General features: G+C 36.2%; 1 protein-coding gene across 2 annotated transcripts in view; it reads left to right on the top strand.

Annotated features, from left to right (window-relative positions):
- The window catches only part of NBAS (NBAS subunit of NRZ tethering complex), a 142,349-nt gene that overhangs the window by 24,952 nt on the left and 92,802 nt on the right, over positions 1–24,595 (top strand). For both annotated transcript variants that reach the window (XM_015859432.2, XM_015859433.2), the window contains exons 15-30: positions 743–1,000; positions 1,747–1,872; positions 3,516–3,667; positions 4,474–4,608; positions 4,871–4,949; positions 5,935–6,039; positions 6,310–6,446; positions 15,937–16,020; positions 16,562–16,715; positions 17,651–17,836; positions 18,661–18,834; positions 19,434–19,567; positions 20,227–20,289; positions 20,858–20,980; positions 22,452–22,554; positions 23,072–23,295. In XM_015859432.2, the coding sequence (XP_015714918.1) occupies positions 743–1,000; positions 1,747–1,872; positions 3,516–3,667; positions 4,474–4,608; positions 4,871–4,949; positions 5,935–6,039; positions 6,310–6,446; positions 15,937–16,020; positions 16,562–16,715; positions 17,651–17,836; positions 18,661–18,834; positions 19,434–19,567; positions 20,227–20,289; positions 20,858–20,980; positions 22,452–22,554; positions 23,072–23,295 (2,237 nt within the window). The remainder of the gene's footprint in view (positions 1–742; positions 1,001–1,746; positions 1,873–3,515; positions 3,668–4,473; positions 4,609–4,870; positions 4,950–5,934; positions 6,040–6,309; positions 6,447–15,936; positions 16,021–16,561; positions 16,716–17,650; positions 17,837–18,660; positions 18,835–19,433; positions 19,568–20,226; positions 20,290–20,857; positions 20,981–22,451; positions 22,555–23,071; positions 23,296–24,595) is intronic.

Here is a 24,595-nt window from a genome sequence, read left to right as displayed (position 1 = left end):
TGCTTAGCTAATAGTTGAAAACATTGTTACACTCTGAAGTAAGCTGTATAATTATACTGAGATTAAATATAGATCTGTAAACAGTAGATCTGTACTGTCTGTGGATGGTATAGGATTGAGTGTATCTAGTATAATAATGGACTACTGATAAGAAGCCTTTGCCCTTGCTTTAGTAAGAAAGTGATGAAACCTCAGATCTAGAAGACAGACCCAGTCAGGGCTTGTGGAGAGTATTACTCAAGCTGAGAAGTAAAGGGTTTACAAGCGAAAAAATGTTGATTTTGAAATTGAACTTGATCCAGGTTTATAAATACCTGAGGTGTGGGAGACATAGTGGTGAGTCTGGTCTCTTTTCAGTAGTGCGTGGGGATAGGACTAGGGGTAATGGGATGAAACGACAGCATAGGAAGTTCCACACAAATGTGCGGAAGAACTTCTTTACAGTGAGGGTGACGGAGCACTGGAACAGGCTGCCCAGGGAGGTGGTGGAGTCTCCTTCTCTGGAGATATTTAAGACTCGCCTGCCTGGACGCCTACCTGTGTGATGTGGTGTAGGGAGCCTGCTTTGGCAGGGGGGTTGGACTTGATGATCTCTAGAGGTCCCTTCCAACCCCTACAATTCTGTGATTCTGTGTGATTCTGTGAAATTTGAAGTACTGGAAGTGGACATGTACCTCATTGTCACAAAGATATACTGTGTGGAAACTTTCTATTTTACCCTTAAGAACTGTCTTCTGTGCAGTGTGAAATAAAACTAGTTCCAAAAAGACTACGCTTGGAGAGCAGACCTGGTGATGAAGATGAGGGAGAAGATGACTCTGACTCAGATGATGAAAATTCTGCTAAGGACAGATACTTCAGCTACCTGAAGCAAGGCCTATATTTTGTGACAGAAATGGAACGATTTGCTCCTCCACGGAAACGTCCACGTACAATTACAAAGAATTTCCGCCTTGTTAGCTTAAGGTCCACGACTCCAGAGGAACTTTACCAGAGAAAAGTGAGTATAAAAGGGAAGATTCCATCTCTGGTAAGGAGCTTTAATTGAACAGATTTTTTTCTTCTTCTTATTTTTTAAGACTTGCTATTTTAACACTAGGTGCGTATTTCTAAGGGCCTCATAGACAGCAGTGTATCATGTTACCTAACATAAGTTAGGTAAAACCAGCATTGTAATTGAAGTAACAGGATGTTTGCTGGTCATCATGTTTCATTAGTGTGGCCAGACTCGTTGTGCTAATGTGTTTAAAAACAATGGAAGAATGGGTGGATATATCGAATTAAATTAATTTAGCTTGTTATTATCTAGGGAATGGGTTAATCTATACCTTGATATTGCTATTATATGAATGTTTTTTGAGACGTGCCATGCATACAAAGTAGTCTTGTGACTCACTTTTATCGCATAAGAGATGTGTCTTTATTTTGAAGGCAGTACTTTGTTTAGGACACTTCAGTTCTTCTAATGATAAGCTAAAACTATAGCTATTAGAGTTTTCAGGGGGTGCTGCTGTTGTAGTGATTGCCTACACAGCTTCTTTCCTTCTTACTGGGAAGTTTGTGGTTTTCCTAGAGGTTACTATCTGGCCTGAGTTAGGAGTTCTACATATTCTAATCGTACATTATGTTTGCTTTCCTACGTGCGTAAGCACACCCATAGTAATTATCCCTCTACCTGTTTTAACACAGAGAATTAATTATTGATTGTTTAATATTGACTTTCATTTTCATGTGTTTGCTTTTTAGATTGATAATGAAGAATATGAGGAAGCTCTGTCTTTGGCTCAGGCATATGGCCTTGATTCTGATCTTGTGTATCAAAGGCAGTGGAGGAAGTCAGCTGTTAATGTTGCTTCAATTCAAGACTATTTGGTGGGTTTGTTTTTATGACTTCAGCATTTTTATTTTTATATTTTATTTTTAGAGTTGCTGTGTAATCTTTGCAGAAATCTCCATTGTGTTCTAATTTATGCAGCATAAACTAGTGGCAGTTCAGAGAGCTGTCCTGTAAGTGTAAGAGAGTGTAAATGTAAGAGAGAGAGTCATCTTGTTAATTTAACTGAAGGCCTGATCTGGAGGACTTAGAGCTTTTATCTGAAATTAGAAAATATCTCCAAGGAGAAATTTCTATCAATGTGCTTTCTCTAGTGTAATCTTGTCTTCACATGCAGCATTAGATTGTTTCCTGGGAATAAATCATAACTGCAAATATATTGCTGTTAAGAAATTTCCAGGTATTGTAGAGCTATATGGAAAGGTTAGTTTGGTATCCATAGCAAAGGCTGAATAATGAAACTTGCATCAAATCCAGCCTGTAACTAAAGCTCTTCTGTAGAATCAAACATAGTTTTTTTGTTTGATTGTTTTGGCATGAGAAAAAATAATCCAGCAGGTGAGCATTGTCAAACGGCACAACCTACCAGTGTGTGGTGGTGTAAAATCTTCCAGGATATCAAGAGAAATATATGCTGATTTTAATTTTTTTTTTTCCCAGTCATCCTATCTGTCACAAAATCTCATAGGCATGTGGAGAGATCAATACTGAAAATGACTCCGGTGCTGTTGTGGAATACGTTGAATGTATAATATCTATATCTTTATCTCCGAAACATTATATTTCTGATAGTATAATCAGCAGAGATACTAATCAGAGAACAGAAGTAGTAATTTCTGTTCTTATTGCTGTTAAGTCATCTGGCATTTGTTCATTAGCTTTGTAAAGAGTCTTAGCTTCATTACATTAACAGGACAAAGTAAAATTCATGTACTAATAAACAAAACTGTAGATGACTGTTTGTGGAGTATTTTCCTCATCTTTTTTTTGGTTCAAATCATAGAATCACAAGGTTGGAAAGGACCTACAAGATCATCTAGTCCAACCATCCTCCCTTTACCATACCTACAGAAAAACACTAAACCAGATCTCCTAGCTCCCTATTCAGCCTCTTGAACACTGCCAGGGATGGCAACTCCACCACCTCCCTGGGCAGCCATTCCAGTGCCTGACCACTCTCTGAGAGAAAACTGACAGTCATCAGATTAACTTGACATTTTCTAAGTGGTAGAAACAAATTAAGATGCTTTAACGTCTCTGGTTTTATTGTTTTGGAGTGTGACTGGAAGACTTTGTGGGGAAAAAGTATATGGGGTTATTAGTTAACAGCCAGCTTAATATGAGCCATCAGTGTGCCCAACTGGACAAGAAGGCCAGTGGTATCTTGGCTTTATATAAGAAATAGTCAGCAGGAGTAGGAAGATGGTTGTTCCTATTGGCTTGGCACTGGTGAGGCTGCATCTCAAGCACTGTATTAACTGCCCAGGAAAGTGTTGGAGTCACTGTCCTTGGAAGTGTTCATGAAAAGGGTAGATGTGGCACTGAGGGACATGGTTTAGTGGTTGTGGTGGTTTTGGGTAGTTGGTTGGACTAGATAATCCTAGGGGTCTTTTCCAATCTTAATGATTTTAAGATTCCATGAAATGTGTAACAATGGGCCTATGCTTTTGTTCTTGGATAGAGCAAAATTAAGAAGCGTGCGTGGGTTCTTCATGAGTGTTTGGAAAGAGTTCCAGAGAATGTGGATGCTGCTAAGAAGTTGCTTCAGTATGGCTTAAAAGGCACAGACCTGGAGGCTCTTGTGGCCATAGGAAAAGGAGAAGATGGTGGCAGGTTTGGGAAGAGTGGTTTTTTTTTTGTTGTTGTTGTTTTTTTTTTTTTGTTATTTCTTTTTCTTATTTATTTCTGTTTAAATCAACTAATGAAGTAATAAGTAATAATTAAAATAATGATATGCTGATGAAGTGCATAAGAAGAATTACAGTGCTGTGAATCAAAGTACTTAAATATGCCCGCAAGCTGACTGTGTACTTTTTACAAAGTACTTTTGTACTGATCTTGTTGCTTTCTCTGGATATCATTTTATGCATCCTGGAGAACTTCCAGTGTCATTATTTTTTCAGTGAGGTTGTGTTTCCTCGGCCTTTCCTGGTAGCTGCTGCAGCTCCTACAAGGATATTTTATTGTGTATCTTAGTTGTAGTGATGCTTTGTTACTCATTTGAGGAGGGGAGCAGAGCAAAATACAGGGGTCAGAAATGCTTGCAGAGATGATTGTTATTCAGTTCCTGGTGGTGGAATAGGATGTTCTTTCTTTATCCAGTCATCTGTTACAATTGTACACTATAGAAATGCTGCCAATTCCACTGCTTCCTTTGGAATTTAGAAATATTTAACAGTCATCATTGTTGTGTTTTATTTTTTTAAGGAGGGTAGGGAAGAGGTGATGCCTTTTGTTGGCTTGGGCTGCATGTCTGCTTCTTACTGTAGCAGATTTCAGTATTACAATTTTATATGGAAGTTGAGATTTTTATTTAAGACTTCAATAGAAATCTCTGTTGATAGACATATTTAATAGCTATTTCCTACATCTTTCTGTTGTTTTTACCAGCATGAGTTGGTTGTTCTTTTGTCCTCCAGATTTATCTTACCAGGGGAGGCAGACATTGGTATTCCCTATGAAAACTTCTTGTCACCAGATGAAGAAACAGACACTAAAAAGGAAAAAGAGTCCAGGAAGAATCAAGAACTACTGTTATCATTAAACTTCTCAAAGTAAATGCAATGTTATGATCTATGTTTTACTCAGAATTACAAGATTCTTATAACTACGTAGTTAGAAGCATGTAGTTATGTTCATGTACATGATTACTAGTAGAAAAGCAGTGGAGACTTAAAATTAGTATTGTATTGTGTCCAAGTTCTTAGCTTATTAATTTCTCAGTATATTTTAGTTGTTCAAATATGTAATTATTGTCTTCATTTGTGTATGATGTGGTGTCGATTATAAATGTGAAAACATCTGTTTTGGATATAGGCTGACCCTGGAACAAAAAGAACTGTGCAGGAGCAGGCTGAAGTTGTTAACTTACCTTGATCGCCTTGAAACTTATGAGGTGAGAAACTTGGTAATGGCTTAAGCTCTTTTTGAGTTCCTATTACACAGATAGTCCTGTAACTTTTTTTTGTCACATCATCATATTTTTTTTGTTATATGTTGTAGTATTACTGTTTATAGTCTCCTTGAAATATAGCAGTCTCTCACTTGAGAAATGTGAGCTGTTTTCTATTCAAGCTAGTGTATTTTTCCTGCTTCAAGGTTGCAGATGGCTAGCTTTTAACTTTGAGGCATGGTTGGGCATGCTTTGAACATATTGTGTCCATTTGCCAGCGAAACAGCCTATTTCCCTCCCCCCCCCCCTTTTTTTTTTTTTTTTTTTGGAGCAACAATTGTTTAGTTAAAAGTGTATGTTAGTTGCTATTAAGAGGACTTGGCATTTACGTGAGTGTGTCATTAAAGTAAAATGTCAGGGGAAATCTGATGCATCTTAAATAATAAAACAATTTTGAGGATAGGGAATAATATACAAATGTATGAGATGTGGAATGTAGTACAGGATCACTTGCTTTGAAACTGCATCAGTCAGGCTAAGTAATAAGTCAGTCTAATTCTGATTCTCATCTCCTTCTCCTCTTTTTCTTTTCTTGAGTTACAGAGACAAAACTTTTTGGAATGGAAATCTGTATTTTATTTTTTTTTTTAAATTTAATTTTGCAGTTGATAGTACGAAGGTTGATTTTTACTGCATCCCCTTGTAACTAATGCTGTAGAAACTTTATTTAGAATAGAGCAGAGAATTGTCTTAGCTTATCAATCAGAAATGCATTTTTTTCCATACTGAGATAAATTAAAACCAACAAATAAAAGTAATCAAAAACAAACTAAAAGAAAGCAAGCCTCCACCATGTTTTTTTCCAGGTGTAGTTTATGTTTATTTGTGGTATGATGTATATGGTTTTGGGTGCTGTTGCAAATCTTGTATAAAATCGGGTCTGTAATTTTTTAATTATTGTTTTTTTTTGTTTTTTTTTTGTTTGTAGGAAATCCTTGGTGGTCCCCATTCAGCTGAACAGCACTATGATGGTGAATTCTTCAAGAAGTTCAGAAATCAAAATATTGTGCTTTCAGCAAGAACTTATGCTCGGGTATTAACATTTTCTTAATTTTTTTCATTATTGCTTCTTTGGTTTAGGTGTTTATTTGTTCCATTGAAAGTAGTTGAATCTCAATGGAAGTTTATGCGGAAGATGTTTTTGTTTGATTGTAAATAAGTAAATGTGGGGACACTCAACAAATTTTCTTTATTGAGGAAGAAAATTTTGAAGTCAAGGGTTCATTATATGACTTAAACTTGCATTACTTGCTCTGTTTCAGTCTGTATCAGTCTTCTGCAGTTTATTGTTTTTTATGTTTAGGAAAGCAATGTCAGAGCCCTGGAAATCTTGTTTACTTTCCATGGATCAGCTTTACTTCCACACAGACAAGCAATTCTCTCCAATTTTCCAGAGACTACTTCACCACATGAATATGCTTTCTTGTTGCCTGAGGCTTGGTAAGAACACATTAGTGGATATTAACTTAAATGTTACACATAAATTGGTTTGCATATATGATGATCTTCTCTAAGTCATTGCCTGGAATCAAGGAATTAGCTTTGTCTCCTGTGCAAATCTTCATTAGCTGTTTTACTTTGTGCCATTTGTGCAAACTTTTTGTCTTTTGGGGTGATTTACTCGAAAGTAAGGAATTTAGATGTTCTTATCTACATTACCCATAAGCACAGACTCTTAACCTGCAGCTTCTGATCCAAATTTTCACTGATGTGAGTAGAGGTCTGTAAGTGTTTTCCATGAACATGCAAAATTAACAGATAATAATGGAAGTGGTTTCTTTCTTTGTTTGCTTTTTCCTGGATGGAATATAAACATTGTATTCTTCTGAATTTGTTTTTAAATATTGTATAATCCTTAAGTAGTCAGTAACTTCAAAATCATGAATTTTCTTGTCACGGACTCTTACTCTCTCAAAGGAAGAATTAGGAAAGGGCTTTAATCCGACTTTCCTTTGAGTATAAAATGTAGTTTACTGTCAGTTTCATGTTGGCTATTAACTTAAACCTTCACAAGAGAGTCTTGAACATCATTCTACTGTTCTCAGTATTATTTAAAAGAAATTTTTGCTTCTAGGTTGTTTCTTTCAAATGCTTCGATTACAGAATTAGTTTTGAAGTGTATTGCTCAGTGCCCACATAGAATTAGTGAGGTTTCATTTTTTTAGATTTTTGCCATAGGACTTTGAACTCATACTTCAGAAGGATAGTTCTTTTGAGTAGATTAGAGGTTGTTGTTGGAGCCTTCCAGCATTGTAGTTGCATCTTTCATTTGGAAGTTTAAACAGTGCTTTCTGGGTAATTTGCTATGTAGAAGAGGTTTTATTCACATAGTCACTCCTGTGATATCTTTCCCAGTTTATAATGTTTATAAAAACTTTTTCTGAGTGGAAGTTAGTGTTGTTTTCTTGATACCTAATATTTGCTGGCATCCTTTTAGTCATTTTGTTAATATTAGGAACATGTTCAGTGTGTAAAAGCCCTTGTTTTATGCTTTTATTAAAGTAACAGATCATAAAGATAAATTGTTGCGATGTTTATAAAACAGAGAAGATGGATTCTGAATTTTCTCTGTTGTTTTAATAAGATATATGAGGAGGCAGGAAGGAAGGCTTTTCTGAATTGTTATGATTTATCATAGAATCACAGAATCACCAGGGTTGGGAAAGACTTTAAGTCCAACCATTCACCTATTACCACTAGCTCCCACTAAACCATGTCCCTCAACACAATATCCAGTCACTCCTTGAACACCCCCAGGATTGGTGACTCCACCACCTCCCTGAGCAGTGCATTCCAGTTCCTCACCACCCTTTAGAAGTAATGTTTCCTAATGTACAGCCTGAATCTCCCCTGCCACACTGTCTACATTAGGATGGCACTTGAAGTCTGGTGTCCCAAAAACTTTGAAGCACAGAAGTCGGTGTAGCAAAGAGGAAAAAAAGTAGTAGATGATGGTGTTTACGAATGTATTTTTGCAGAGTTATGATGATCATAATATATTATTACTCCTTCCATTTGTTATAATTATTTGTCAGCTTCTTTTATAATGATGGTTCCTGAATCTGTGCTGGGTCATGGGTATTCAGGCTCCTTCACAAAGGTTCATTAGGTACGTCATCTGTATCTTTTAAGACAACTAGAGTGAAGATCATAGAATTTTAGGTATTCAGAGGAGTTGATCTCTCTTTTAAAAATGACAGCTAGTTTATGGTTAAGATTGTTTCCCTCAGATTTTTAAAGGTAATCTCAGAGGGAAATAATGCTTTACCTCTATTATAAACACATAACCAGAGTCTTTTTGTTTTAATTTCTTTATCCTTTTATTACGTTTAACTGTTATATTGCAGCATTACAGTTCACCTTTAAACTCACAGAATTTGGGAAATTCGAATGTGAGGTTTCCTCAATATCAGTAACTTTGCACACTGCAGCAGTATGAAAAAGCCTTCACTTTAAATCGGTGACTTCTGTATGCTTCTGCTTTTTTACTCTTTAACTTCTTAAATACTGGGTTTCAGTCCTGGCTTATAGTGAATTTTTATTGGAGAGTTCTGAAAAAACTCCATTTGTACTGGAATAGGTGTGGAAATATTTTTTTAAAACTTCAGATGAAGCTTTTAAAATCAGATAAACATCTATAAACAAAAACATAATTAAACTGGGAGACTTTTAAGTGGTTTTCCCTTTATCTTTGCATTATGATACCTTCTCCTGAACTTGGTTTTTAGTTACTGCCTGTTGCACTGCAGTGTTTCAGTGACCGAGCTTAGTCTTTTTTCTTGTGTATATAATTGATTTGATAACTGAATGCCTATGAACTGTCAAACGTATACTCCCAGTTATGAGCTATTAGTTTCTTCTGCTGAACTGCCTTTTAGTTTAGTTCAGATGTGTTTATGTTAAGAGGATTAATCCCATAGTCAGTTTTGTTTTTGCTTTTATTCATTTCTTTAGCAGTACAGTCAGAGAAAACTTATGCAAGAAGAAAACACAATGGTTCTGAAGAAGAGCATCAGTGTAATTGGTATTAATCTCAAGTATGAATTTTAAAATCTCTAATCTTACTGTCGACTTAAAATTAGAAAAGCATGTTTTGAGGGTATAATTACATTTTCATGACTCTGTATGTTCATGCTCCTCTTTGCATTGATTTCTGGTAGGAAAAGAGAAGGTTCTTGTGATGTATGTAAAAAGTAGTTTGGAGGAAATGAAGTTCTTAAAAGTGGCCTTTGTAGGGATCTGGGCAGCTGCAGGGTTGGTTGAATTTGGCTAGTTGGATGTTGCTGAAAGTTTGCTGGTTGAAAGTATTGTAAGTAGTATTAGTCTTAAACGGTTTTTGAATATGGAAGTAGGAACTTAAAGCCATGAAGAGGCCAAGGGGAGCATGAACTGTTGACAAGGAAGGTGGGAAGTTTAAGAGGAGCTGCTATATGTGACCAGAGCTGCTGTTCACAGTGACCTGAGCATCCTGAAGGAAATGCAGACTTCTGTTCCTGTGAATGAAGAAACCTTTGGAACAGTGAAAGCTGTAGACTGACAGGAGAGAAGCTCTCCTGCAAAGGACCAGGAGGTCCTGATGAGCACAAGCAAGTCATGAGCCAGAAGCATGTCCTGGAAGCTAAGGCCAGAAGCAACATGGCCTGCTTGAACAAGAGCATACCCAGAAGGTGGAGCAGACTACTGCACTCATTCAGCTGCATCTAGAATACTGGATAACCAAGAAATATTTTGGTGAACCAGAGTGAAGTTAGCAGAAGAGCGTCAAGATGTTTAGGGATCTGAGCACTTTTAAAAGCCTGAGGGGACTTGGTGTCTTCATCAAGGAGATAGTTTTGGGGGAACCCAGGAGCAGTTTTCTCTTATCTTTCTATAGAGTGCGAGCTGAACTGCAGTTCTGATTTTGCTGTGTTTCTGTGATGTTTATGCCTAGCTTATCCTGTCTTTGTTTACCATGTCAATCTACTGCATGTGTGTTGCTGAACTGTACCTTGGCTTGCCTCCTATGTTATTCTGTCAAATTATATTGCTGATCTGGTCTTGCTTGTAGCTTTTCTATGGACAGAATTTCTTACACAAATAATCATAACACTTTTATAAATGTATTTATTTATAAATGTACATTTTTATAAATGTATTTTCACAGTGTGGTGGCAAGACTGGGAGTTCATCTGTGTCTTTAAGGTAGCCCATTTAGATTTTGTGAAAGTGGTTGCCTTACATTTTCACTGTATACATAAAAAAAACCAACACAGCAGTCTCCTAAATTGTGACTGAATAGTGTTGATTGGCATTTCGGTTGTTTAGGTTATTCTGTCCAGGTAATTTAAGTGTAAAAAATTTCTTCTTTTCCTAGGTTACATAAGAAGATAACTATATCATTAAAAACTAGTTTGATCTGTTCATGCAGAATCAAAAAGAAGACTTTTCTCTGGTTGCTAAGTTGATTTGGAAGACCTGTCATTGAAATGTGCATGGTAGGGGTTCTGAAACGCAGTCAACTGTGGTAGCCAAAAGCTGGGATACCTTTTCCACTATTTAATGTGGATCAATTCTCCAAAAATGGTGCTTTTGGCACTTTGTTTTAAACAGCAGCTGTATTCCACAGCTGGTGAATTTCATGTCTTACAGCCATTTATGGAAAATGAGTCACTCTCCTTCCCACCTCTTCAAAATGTGTCATATAGTAAATTGAATAGTTGTAAACCCTAAATATATGTATTCAGTTGTATAATTGCCATTAGTAATTTGTTACTGAACTAGCCCAGTTTTACATGCAGTATGAAAAATGTAGATATGTATGTCATGTCTGTTTATGGTGACATATCTGGGATGCATTTCTTATAGAATCCTAGAATCACAAGGTTGGAAAGAACATACAAGATCATCTAGTCCAACTGTGCTCCCGTCACCACTGCTACCACAAGCTACTAAAGCAGATCTTGTAGTTCCTCATCCAGATGTCTCTTGAACACTGCCAGGGATGGTGACTCCTCCACCTCCCTGGACAGCCATTCCAGTGCCTGACCACTCTGAGAGAAAAAGTTTCTCCTTCTGTCTAATCTAAACCTCCTCTGGTACAACTTGCTGCCGTTTCCTCAGGTCCTGTTTGTTGCCTGGGAAAAGTGGCCAAGTCCCTCTTCATCACAGCTTCCTTTCAGGAAGTTGTAGAGTGCAATGAGGTCTCCCCTGAGCCTCCTCTTCTCCAGACTAAACAATCTCTGCTCCCTCAGCCACTCCTTCTAAGATTTATGTTCCAGACCCCCCACTAGTTTCATTGCCCTTCTTTGAACACGCTCCAGGGTCTTTCTTGTAATGAGGGGCCGAAAACTGAACACATTACTCAAGGTGTGGGTTCATCGGTGTTGAGTACAGGTGGATAATTACCTCTCTGCTCCTGCTGATCACACTATTTCTAAAGCAGGTCAGGCTGCCATTGGCCCTCTTGGCCAACTGGGCACACTGTTGCCTCATGTTCAGCCAACTATCACCCAATACCTCCAGGTCCCTTTTCTCTGCGTGGGGTTATTGTGGCCAAAGTGCAGAACCCGGCGCTTGGCCTTATTGAACTTCATCCCATTCACCTCAACTCAGTAATCCAGCTTATCCCGATCCCTCTAAAAGGCCTCCCTACCCTCAGGCAGATTGACAGCACCTCCCAACTTGGTGTCATCTGCTATGGTGATTTAGCAGAGGGTTGTTAGAGTTAGGGTACTATGGTTAGGCTGTGGTTGGACTTGATGATCTTTGAGGTCTTTTCCAAACTGGGTAATTCTATTCTATGATTCTATGGTGGTTCATCCTCAGTTACAGAACTGTAACATCATAAAACTGTTTCATAAGGACTGCAGAACAGCAGAAACAAGAATTGATTTTTCCCATTGCACCTTGGCATGCACCAGGTCCAGTACTGCCATCAGACAAGGGAAGGGGTTGCTCCTATGTCCCCCTATATTAAAAAAAAAGTACATGTTTTTTAGTAAAAAGATACTGTTCTCAAGTATGTAAGAGTGATTTTTGATTTCAAGTCTGAATTCAGTTTGCACAAATTTTAGGGTTTTTTTTTTTTTTTTTTTAATTACTAATCTTCAATTAGATGAGTCTTTGAGACAGGCCTGCTGATTGAAATCCTTGGGGAAAAAAAATAACAACAAAAAACCACACTCAAAGTTGCTATTAGTAATAGAAAGAATTGGACTCTGACCTTAAAAACTAAATTAGACATTCCTCTTTTGAAAACCTGTCCTTGGAGAGAAAAATAATCTGTAGGTTTGAATAAATGCATTTGATAGGATACCGGATGCAATAGCATGGGTCTCTTTTGTCAAGGCAAAGAATGAAATGAATTGCCAAGCAAACACAGACAATAGAGTGGAAAGAGCAATACAGGGAGAAGTCAGCTCTTTTTGAGGAAATAGAGTTGAATATCTCCATAATCTGTCAGTTTACTGACCTATAATTATGTTTATTCTACTGTTGAAAAGGATGTAGAGAAAGGGAAAGAATAGGGGAAACAGTTACTCAGAAGAGAAAAAGCAACCAGAAGAATGATCCGCAAAACCAACCAAACAGAATCTCAGATAATGTTTGAATGAAATTAGTTTTGGGACATGTGATGGTTTCTTTTAATTGAAAGAGAGGGATGCTTGCCTTAGTTACTACAGTGTTCGATTCCAGTACCTTGATTTTTGGATGAGTGCACACTGCTGTTTCACTCTAAATTAAGCACTGTCTCTGACCTCTGGAATTTCAGTTTCTAGAGCAAAGGTGTGAAGTTGCTTAGCACAAGCAGAGAGAGTGGATGATGGATGTGATAAAATAGGCTCTGTGTTCCACATTCAGCAGACTACTTGTGCATGCTGAATTCACTTTCGAACCTGTCAGATTTATGTATTCTGTGCAGTCGTTCTGACGCGTCTCAGTGGTGCTGAATTTGCTGTGTATGTATTGCAAACAAAGTAATGGTAGAAAAATGGAAGCCCTGTCTCATAGCATAAGCTTGTTCCCTTCCCCAGCTCTTCCTCCTCAGTTTCATTTGCACTGAATGCTTTTGAGTTTTCAGGATGCATTTGGATTCCCAAAATCTTTCTCAGCTTACACTATTGTGATTGATAGCAGCTGTTGTTTGTTTTTGAGTTTTATAGCTATATTTCTGATGGTGACATTACAGTTACTGATACAAAAAAAATTGAGGGGGGAAAAGCAGGTCTGTGCTAAAATCTAAGTACCGTTTTGGGAAAAGAAACCAAACTTCTGATAAATGTAGTGATAAATATAGCTCTTTAAGTGTTTCTTGACAATTACTACTGGGATCTCCTATTATTTATTAGTGTCAAGACCGTTTTATTCCAATCCTTGTGTTTAAACTGAAATACAAAGGGATTTTCTAAACCTTTTAGATTGATAGCAGAAAGTAAGGATGGTTGGACACAATTAGATAGGGGCCAGGAGGGAGTTGTGAATTTTCTGGCATTGTTGAGGCAGTGAACGAAATAAGCAGTTCATTTGTGGGTCAGTGTATTGTGAACTCCACTTGGAAAGAGATTTGTCTGTGTTAAAACTGACATAACTGCTTAATTCTATAGGGATAAGATATTTTGTATCTATGTAGGAGTTTGTTTTCTTTTTAAACGTTGGTTTCCTTATGCATCTAGAAAATACAGTTAATGGTGATTACTATTCTTCTGCTGTGAGAAGGGAAAGAAAGATGAGACTGAGATCTGCTAATAAACATCTATGAAAAACCTAAGAAGTTAAGTAATTTCACTTCAGAAACTGACGTCTGTGGGCATCTGCAGGTTTCATTCATGCAGAAGCTTCTGCTGAAACTGGAGAGTGTTCTTGGTAGAAGGCAAAAGACCAACAGCAGATGTAAAAAGGAGAGGAAAAAAATAGTAGGTGCAGGTAAACACCTCATCATGTGTACCTGAAGTTTATAAAGAATCTATAATGTACAGCTTAAATATTCCTGAACTAGATATTTTAGTGGACTTTTATGATGCTTCTTTCTAAGATTTTCCATTTTTGAACACAGGTGCTTTTTTTGTATGTTTGTTAGCAGTTTACATATAGATGATGAAAACTAGTATCTGTATAGGGAGTATAAACAGTGAAATATCATCTTTAATTTGAGTGGAATAAAAAAGTGAACAACTTCATAAAAACCTTCCGCGCAGGATTTGTCAATCTGTTCAAGCTTTCGCAAAAACTTTACTGCATTTTTTTCTATCACATCATTTTCAGTAGGGTTGGCAGAAGTGTGTTAAGTGTCTCATTACTATTTCAGTTGGTGGATTTCGGAGGTGAGGCAAAGGGAAGTGGAGGAACCGTCAAGCAAAGATAGTAGAAACTAAGTGAGATATTCCTCAGCAAGCTACGTTTCCTTTTTTTCCTCCGAAAGCAATGAAAGTTAGTTGAAATTATAAGCTAATGTTGGACTTTGGAGAAGTTATTTTGATGGAAGACTGTATTTAAACTGTTTAGATGGGGAAGGGCAGTTACAGAATGTTTTCTGAAATGAGTTGGTGAGAAGGGTAGGTGATTGCATCAGCCCAGCAAAAGAAGTTTTTGTTTCATGCTGGGTAGGTAATTATTGCTTGCGTATGGAAATGTAACTGCTGAGTCTACAGGTTTTTAAGTATGTTAAGAATAATGGGAGGAAAGAAGCACACTAACATTTGGGTCCATTACGAAACTTTGCAAGCTGCGCAAACTTTGTTTCTAATCCTCTTGTACTAATTATAATGTTAAAAATTACTTTCTTGACTGGAGTTTTAATTGTAGGATGTAATTTCGCCATGTCTATGACAAATATACAGAAAATAGCTGCTTAATTAAGAACTCATTCAGTGTGATGCAGTACAGGCTTGGATTGATGTATTCTTTTTTATTCTTATTCTTCATGTCTCATATTGAAGGGTAGCAGCATGCTTAGTCCTCAAAAAACAGAAAAGTGTGAAAGTTTAGGGAAGACATAAGTATTAGCTGTTTTTCAGTTTTCTTAACTCCTCTGTTGACTTTTTGCAGCCTGCAAGCCTGTTTACACCAAGTTATTGCTATATCTTGTACATATTTCTTGTGGATGGCTGGAATTATTACAGATAAAGCACAGGATATTATTGTTAGTATATAGTGTAAGAAAAAAAAGAATAGATGACATTGGGGAAATGTTTGTGTATACAAGGGAGGACAGTTCTGTGTTTTGTTTTGTGCATGTATGTATGCATTTAGTGACTATTGCTAAATGAGATGAAGTTACTGAATTATAGTCTTGCTTGACTCCAACATTGTGAAATTGATGTGTTTATTGGAGAAGTATTTCTTTTTAAGATACTGTGTTACAGTTCTGCACTTTGAGGGATAAGAATCAGTTAACTTGTGAATAGTGGTTGTCCATGCTGTATTACTGTTGCTGTTTGTGGGATCAGGAGAAAATGAATGAGATTTAAATCTCGCTATTCCAGTGCTGTGTAGCTTTAATATCTTTTGTTACTATGTGGTTTATTTTTTATCTCTACAAGTAGAAGAGCCTAAAAGGCACTTATTTTTCTCCTTCTTTTATATTCTGTGTATCTTGGTATGGTTTTCCTGATTTTCACACTGCCTAAACAGCTAACTTACAATCACAAGGCATAACTAGGCATTCTAGTAACAGCTCATGTTGTTCTTAATTTGTATCTCAAAGATGCTTTTTCCTTCAATATTTATGAAATGTTTCACTGTAGATGTTTGTAAACAGAGATCATGTTGAATTGAATTGAGATTGAATTGAATTAAGAAAATATTTGAGGTATGCATCATAAATGGCTTAGGTAGGATATGTTTTTGTATGGATAGGATCCTACAGACAAAATCACACTTGTATAGTCAGTTTAATTCATCAGAATTTTTGTAAACAATATTGACAGGAGAATTCCATTTTTTGTTATACCAGTTATGAGCAAGGAACACTGAAAATTATTCCTTGGAATGAACAGAAACATCGTGAGGAAGACTGGTGTGAAAAAGCAGACTGCAGGTAAGTTTACATAAATGCAATGAAGAATTTTTTGTGATATATATGTTTAAGATAATGTTTATTTACTAATATTTATTTACTTAAAATGTATTAAATACCAAGTGAGACTTGCTTCTCAGTTTCATGCACAGTTATTTCTGTTTTGAACTTTCTTAATGAGGCTGGAAAACCAAACGCATTAACTTAAAAGCATTAAGTTCTCTGTGATTTTCTGATGAGTATCTTACAGAAAGCTGTAATCCATAACATGATTATAGCAGCATTAATGGATAATGCAGCTGCTTTTTTGTGTGAAAAATAGAAAGCAGAAGTTTACCTTGTCTGTGTCTTTAGTAGGATTCTTTCGTGATCCATTTCATGTTTGGAATCTATAATCAGTGAGAAAAATAAACACTGTAATTGGCATTTGATTCTTAAATTATTGATATATCTGTCTTCAGAATGACAAGAAATTTTAGGAAAACCTAATTTGGGGGGGGGGGGGGGGGGGGGGGGAAGGCAAGTAAACATGTATTTAAACATATGTTTACTTTTTTTTAAGGACAATTGTTGAACCAACTTTAGAAGATGAAAGCGAATTTCTGTATGAATCACAACCTGAGTTACTGAAGTACAGGACTACTGAGCTTTCAGTAGAGCTTGTAACTGACTGGTATTTGAGCAGGGCACAGGAAATTGAAAAATATGCCATGCAGGTGAGAATAGCAGTAAAAAAATGATGATGGCTGTTCGGCTGTTCAGTATTCTTCACTGGAATTCTATCTTAATGGGTATTAGTGTGATTATTTTCCCATTGCTTTCTATGAAATTTAGTTGACTAAATAATTAATTCATAGCAATGAACAGAAAGCCAATAGATAGACTTGATTTATCGTAGCAGACAATAGCACTTTTCTAGTCAAATAAATATGTTTACCATTACATTTGATGTCTGTAATTAAGTAAAGGGAGGGAATGTTGTGCACTGTGTATCAGGAAGCATGTTTTATTATGTAACATGATACTGTGCCATATGTAGTATAGATATGTGGCACTGATAAGCAGTGCAACTAGAGTTCATCACTCATGTGTTCAGGTATTTTATTATCCCTAAAGCTAATTTATTTAAATTTATTTATCAAGCTACAACATCCCTTGTTTCTGCTGTATCAGTTACTCCACTGAGCTTGGAGTTGTTGTCAAACTTGCAGGGAGTATACTCAGTGCCATCATTGATGTCATTGATAAAGATGTTAAAGAGTTCTGGGCTCAACATGGACCCCAGGAGGCAGTGCTTGTTACCAGCGTCCGCCTGGACATAGTGCCATTAACCACAACCCTTTGGCTGGGACCTTCCAACCAATTCCTTATCCACTGAATAGTCCACCCTTCAAATCCATGTCTCTAGTTTAGAGATGTATGTGTAACTTCAGTCATTTAACTGATAAATTTAGTTTTGTGCTTTTTTATAAAGCTGAGAATAGCAATACAAATTGGAATATATAGGCAGCAAAATATTCTAGGAACTTATAATTGCCCATTAAACAAAGAGAATGGTGAAAGAAAATAAACACATAATGGGAATGTAAACTGGACTTGAACTTATTTTTTGGCATATGGTTGCTGAGCCAGATTTTTAATTATTTTCCAGGTGGATTGTGCTTTATCCCTTGTTCGTCTTGGCATGGAAAGGAATATCCCTGGTCTGCAGGTGCTCTGTGACAATCTGATCACTCTTGAGACAGTAGTGTATGAGACTGATGGTGATAGAACCTTGACTTTGAAGGAACTAGTAGAGATGAAAGACATTGAAAAGCTAAGACTGTTGATGAAGAACGTAAGTATTTTGAGGAGATAATTAAGTATAGCCTGATTTGTAGTAGTTAAGGTTACTGTAGATTGCATGTGTATAAAGATGAGATAATGTCTGATTTTTTTCTAAGGAACCTTCATTTTTAATTCAACCTGACACTATCATTCAGTGTTTTTTTGTTTTTTTGTTTTTACTTTGTTTTGTTGCTAAAACAAAAATTGAAGACAAAATTACATATTCTGGGAATGGAACTGAGTGTCAGTAAATCTAATAAAACCAGTCTTGTAAAAGCTGTGAACTGCTTTTTTAATGGCCCGTACTAAAAGATCTTCAGTGCAGCTATTGATGGTCATTAAATGTTAGCAAAAAAAAATTTCACCTCTGTAGCATTTACTAGTTTATCATCATTGCATTTGGCCTGTGTATGGCATTTCAGAACAGGAAGAACTGTGTCTTTTATGGAAAGGTTAGAAAATACCTTCAGATAAAATCAGATGTTAAATATTCAAAGAATATGTAAATTCTAAAGGAAAGAACTCATGCACTTATTCTTACATACTGAGAGTAATGATACTCTGATGAGGATGCAAGCAAATCTCTCATCCTCTAGTTGTTGGAAGACAATGAGACCTTAACTTTCATCAAGTATAGGGTTTTACTCATATCATTTGTCTCCTCATGCCATTGGCAGCAGACAGATAATTTGCTGTTTCAGTATTTCATAATACTGTGGTCAGTGCAGCAGTAGTGAAGGTCAGACTTCAGCTGTATTTTCTGATAGGTGTAGAGACTGTTTCAGTTATGATGACCAAAATGTTACCCACTCCGTAACTTGCTGTGCTTTCCAGTCCTCTGATGAAAAATACGTGAAGAATGTTTATCAGTGGATGATCCCTTTTCTTCACCGCTGTGAAAATCAGTCTCCTGGTCTGGCAAATTCACTTTTTAAAGAATATTTAGTGACATTAGCAAAGGACGATCTGACTCTACCTCTGAAGATTTTCCAGAATTCAAAACCTGCTGTGAGTATACCACCATCCTTATGGTTTGGTTTCTTGGAAAATTCTGGTCCTGAAATTCAAATATAGGGTTAGAGATGCTCTGCTTTAGAACACAAACCATGTTTTTTCCCTTCCTCTTGGACTCAGCATTTGTTATGTTTTAGAAAACATAAATCTTCCTTTCTGTTATGAATGCAAAGAATATACTGGAATCTGTAACAGGAGATGAGTTCAGTGGTTGTAAGTGGAAGGCATGTTCTATGCAGCTTTTTTATATATATTGATACTGTGGTATGTGTTAAACAGATCTGACAAATGTTTGCAGCAGTTCCTTTCTTCTGCATCCTTTAAACGTCTTAAATTCAGGTGGAGTATAATAAAATACCACTATTTCTTCAAATGTTGTCAGTGCAGGAAAGTAGCTGAGTTGTGTTTCAGAGTTTGAAACTTCAGCAGGGACTGCACTGTGTTGTTACTAAGAGACTCACTAATTGCAATCAGGAGGCAATTATTTATTTGGAATAAGTATGTTTTAATTTTAATTGACTTAATTCAAAAGAAACTAAACTGTTTAATTAGCTAAAGGAAAAATACAGTGGAACACTTTCTTTTTCCACTAGTGTCAGCAAAAAATTATTCCTGAACAAGACCAGCTTATGATTACAGCACTGGAATGTATTTATAGTTGTGAACGAGATGACCAGCTTGCTCTCTGCTATGATATTTTGGAATGCCTTCCACAAAGAGGTTATGGGTAAGCTTTATCAGCTAATTATTTGTAACTATTTTAGATGTTTAGTATTGTACTGAAGTAATATTTTAAAGATAGTTACTACATCATTAAACGGTATATATCTTTACTGGAATTTTCTGTCCTTCATTTTAGTGGCTTTCATACAGGGAGTGTGTACCTCTGCCAAATAATGTGACAAAAGATGCTTTAAATCAATTCAGACTAACACTTCTTCTGTACTTGTTTTTTAGGCTTTTATATGCTGGTGAATTGAGACCAAAGAGCAGTGTTATTGTATTAGTCTTGCTGATCTAGTTACAGTTGGTGGTGTCTTGCACATAAGAGTATATTTCTGCTTACTAGCATGTGAGAGTTGTCTCCATATGGAAGACTTGTATGAAGGGCAGGTATTGTAAAGGAAATGAAAGTTGCAAATAGGAGATAAACTATTCTCCCAGTGTCTTCAACACATAGGAAGGAGGATAGTCTAGGGATAAACTTTTTGTAGACTGAGGGGGTTATATCAGTTTTTGTTATCTTTCCAGCAAGAAGCAAAATGTTATTTTTTTTTCAAGCAGAGCTATTTATTTGATTCTAATCAAGGAATGCTGTGTAGAATCATAGAATCATTAAGGCTGGAAAAAACTTCTAACAAATATAATGATTGTGTATCTTTGCAGGCCTGAAACAGATAAAACTAGCAGTCTTCATGATGCAGTAGATGAACTGGAGCGAATTCTGAGGTATTTGCTTTTCCCAGAATAATGTTTTCTTACGTAAATCTTGGGCATAGCTGAGAACTTTGCTATGACATAAAAAAGAAGCAAGAATATTCATCTTGTTTTCAGGGATGTTATAATGATTATTTGTAAGACTTTATGTTGTGAACTAAAAATATATATGTCTTTTAGCTATTTAAATATTGTAAAACTTCATAAATGTTTTGCTTTGAATATTTTTTAAAATCTTTTGGAAAGTTTTCTGAAGTGATGTGAAGGTTATTTCTAAAATACCCGTTGATTTGTTGTTTTTTTTTTTGGTTTTGTTTTTTTTTTTTCAATTGACACTATAATATTTTGGTTAAAAAGCTAGAAGTTTTGAAGATATATTGTCATGCTACATTGTTGGTATTATGTAATAATGGAACAGCTTATTTTGAGTAAATAATATTGCTGTGGTTAATCCATACTGTTACAGACAAAATCCAGACTTTACAGCGAAGGTTTGGATTTGCAGAGCATGATTTGATAAAGCTTTAAGACTGCTGTAGCAGCTGTGCAGAATTTAAAAGTGTTTACCATTTATTTGCAGTGTGTCAGAGCTGTTGGAGAAACATGGGCTTCAGAAACCTGTTTCATTTGTGAAAGACACAAAGGACAATGCTGAGGAGGCACGGAAGCTGATGATTAGGCTGACAAGGCACACAGGTCGCAAGTTAGTATTCAAAGAGGAATTGGAGATAAAGGGGGAAATGACAGTAAGGGAACAGAACGGTACTTAACCTTACAGAGTGCACCTCACATTTTTATTATGATAGAGAACTGGTATTTAAACCGAACGTGGAGTGCATAAAACACATTTGTTAAACTGGTTATTAACATGATTAGTGTTTTGGCTGCATTCTCCACATATGAAAAACTCATTCTCACTTCAAACTTCTTTCAGTGCATTTGTGCACAACCAGCCTAAAAAGCATACTGGCTACAAAATGATAAACAGTGAAGTTCAGATGTTGTAAATGAAGTTTTTAAAGACCTGTTTAATTTTATGGAAAGTGTAGAATTTGTGGAACAACAACTTTTTTGGTTTTTATAGAAGCTGTTGTAGCAGGGTAACATACTGCTTCTATGCGTTGTTTCTGCCTCTTATTTTCAATATAATTTTTCAATTTTTTTTCTGTTTAAGAACTGTTTTATCTGGTCCTTTATGTGTAGATCAATTACTACATAGCAGTTTGCATGAGCAGATAAAAAGATTAAAACTTGGTTAAAACAGTCCTGGCTACTATTTTTTGTATTATTATTCTTTTTCTTTTTTTTTTTTTTGCAACAGGTACAGCAATAGGGTAGTATGCAAGTGGTGCATGCTAGAAGCATGAAAAATAGTAGATTGTTAATTTTTCTACGTTCTTGTAGAGATATTTTGCTTTGCAAAAATGAAAGATACCACTTGCAGAAATAACTGCTAGCTGAAACAGTTTTTGTATCTTGAAACAGTGACTTTTTCAATCCTAAGGCAATATCTAGAAACCCTCATAGTGATTTTGTTGGTATGAATTTTGATAGTACACAGGAGATCCTATAGGAAACGTGGTTCAACACAGATCCATGGATCAAGAAGGTCAAGAAACTGAATACCATTCAAATTTCAGGGATAAAATAAGCTTCTAGCCATATCCTTCTACAGTTGCACATAGTCATAGAATGATAGAGTGATTTGGGTTGGAAGGGAGCAACCTATTAGTTGTTTGCCATTTCCTTCAGGAAACAGCTTTTCAGTGATCTTCATTTGCAGTTAGAAAGTTGTTTTTATCCCATTGTTTTTGGATCAGCAGGAAGATAGTGCTGGCAGCTTTCTGATGTTCTACTGGAAGCTATCAGAACAAACTTGAGGATCTTGATGAGAATTTCTTAAAATCTTTACCTTATCCCATAGAAAACAAATGGAAAACAGTTTGGGTACTGTGTTGTTATCAAACAATTTTAACCTACAGACACTATTTAAATTAAATATTGATTAATATTAGAAGGGTTGAGTCTTTAATATTAAAGTAATTTTTGATTTAAAAAAATGATTAGAGTCTGAAATAGCGATTAAGAAAGAGTATTTTAGGTGATTAAATTATCTACTTCTTTTCCTTAAATTTACTGAGGAGCAGAATATTTAATTTTAAAAATGTTTGCAGGCAACCATCTGTCAGTGAGATGCAATGGAAAGAATTGCTCCAAGATATGTTAGACATGCAGCAGAAAGTATATACATGCTTAGAATCAGATGCTTGCTATGAGGTGAGTTTTATTTCTCAAGTAATCTACGAACTCTAATTCTTTGTTGTTGCTTACAAATCTAAATACATTTCAAGTGTTATTATTTGGTTGTGGACAGATTTATGGCATTTTCGGTGGCCACAAACTTTCTGTGTTAATTCATTTTATCAAAAGCCTCTCTAATATATATCCTGTATGTCTTTTACTGGAATTGAACATATTTTCTAAAATGTGTCGACTGTTTTGACCTTTTAATGTCCTAATATTAAACTGCATTTTAAACTTATTACATCTTGTTAACTCCTCAGAACATAGATGAAAATTTCTTATCTCATATTTTATGAATTCGTACTCTAAATATTTTTGCTGGAAGCAGAAATAACTAGATACTTGTTCCTAGTTACTTTTCGCTTTATAAACAAAAATTTGGGGAAATTCTTACAGAGATCCTTTCATTCATAGGAATTGTTTCCATACAATACAGATTGGCTTATTGAAACTGTTGTGTCATATTATTAATTATCGTTCTTTCCTTTAGATATTCACAGAAAGTCTTTTGTGCTCAAGCAGTATAGACAATATTCACTTAGCTGGACAAATGATGCATTGCAGTATCTGGTCGGTGGATCAACCAGTTTCATCTAAAGGGAAGCCACAGTACAAAGTCAGCTACACAAGAAGTATCGAACTAGTTTTGGCTGCTAGCAGAGAATATTTCAATTCATCAACCAGTCTAACTGATAGCTGTATGGATTTGGCCAGGTATGTTTACAGCTATTTTGTCTGTAAAGATAGTGTGATAAGATGATAAATGGCAATTTGATAAGATAAAGATATGTGTAAAATTATGTGCAGGTCTTTTAACAAGGATGAGAAATACAGCCATATTTTAATATTGATATCTTTTCCCTTTTATTATTAGAATTTAGGAAATCTGCATCTAACTAGCTTTTTTTAACTGAGTAAAGCAATAGTCAAATGTGTTATGACTGCTTTTTCAAATTGGGAAATTTTTCTTGGTAGAACTTTGCAGCTTTGGAACTTTATAGATCACAGAATCACACAGAATCACAGAATTGTAGGGGTTGGAAGGGACCTCTAGAGATCATCGAGTCCAACCCCCCTGCCAAAGCAGGCTCCCTAAACCACATCACACAGGTAGGCGTCCAGACGGGTCTTAAATATCTCCAGAGAAGGAGACTCCACCACCTCCCTGGGCAGCCTGTTCCAGTGCTTCCGTCAGCCTCACTGTAAGAAGTTCTTCCGCACATTCATGCGGAACTTCCTATGCTGTCCTTGCATCCCATTACCCCTAGACCTATCCCCACGCACTACTGAAAAGAGACCAGCCTCACCACTATGGCTCCCAACCTCAGGTATTTATAAACCTGGATCAAGTCCCCTCTCAGCCTCCTTTTCTCAAGGCTAAACAGACCCAGTTCCTAAGTCTCTCCTCATAGGGAGATGCTCCAGGCCCTTCACATCTTAGTGGCCCTCCGCTGGACTCTTTCCAAGAGATTCCTGTCTTTGACAACTCATGTATTTTCCCTTAAGATTTAAAAGTATATTTCACACTTTACCTTGAGTAGAGGGTCAACTTTTCCATAGTTTATCTCAAAATGACAGAAAAATGTGTGATTTTTTCCCTAATGACTTAAATCATGTTCCTCTCTTGTCCCAGATGAGCACACAGGAACATGCAGGTGCACATGTTTATATAATTAAAGGCACTATTGCTTTAGGTCAAAGTTGTAAGCCGTTCACTTTTACAGTATTTGCTATGTACTGTTTGTTGTATTTATATCTTTTTCTGAAAAACATTTTTTTTTTAAAGTATGTGTTTCTGGAGATACATATGAATCACAGAATCACAGAATTATCAAGGTTGGAAAAGACCTAGAAGATCATCTAGTCCAACCATTACAATACTTCTCGGCTAAATATATGTCCTCAGAACCACATCCAAGCGTTTCTTGATCACTCCCATGGTTGGTGACTCCACCACCTCCCTGTGCAGTGCATTCCAATGCCTGACTACCCTTTCCTAGAAGTAATACTTCCT

Source organism: Coturnix japonica, chromosome 3 (genome assembly GCF_001577835.2).
Source record: "Coturnix japonica isolate 7356 chromosome 3, Coturnix japonica 2.1, whole genome shotgun sequence".
In the NCBI taxonomy this organism is placed as follows: Eukaryota; Metazoa; Chordata; class Aves; order Galliformes; family Phasianidae; genus Coturnix; species Coturnix japonica.
This window is presented reverse-complemented; position numbering and strand designations above follow the sequence as displayed.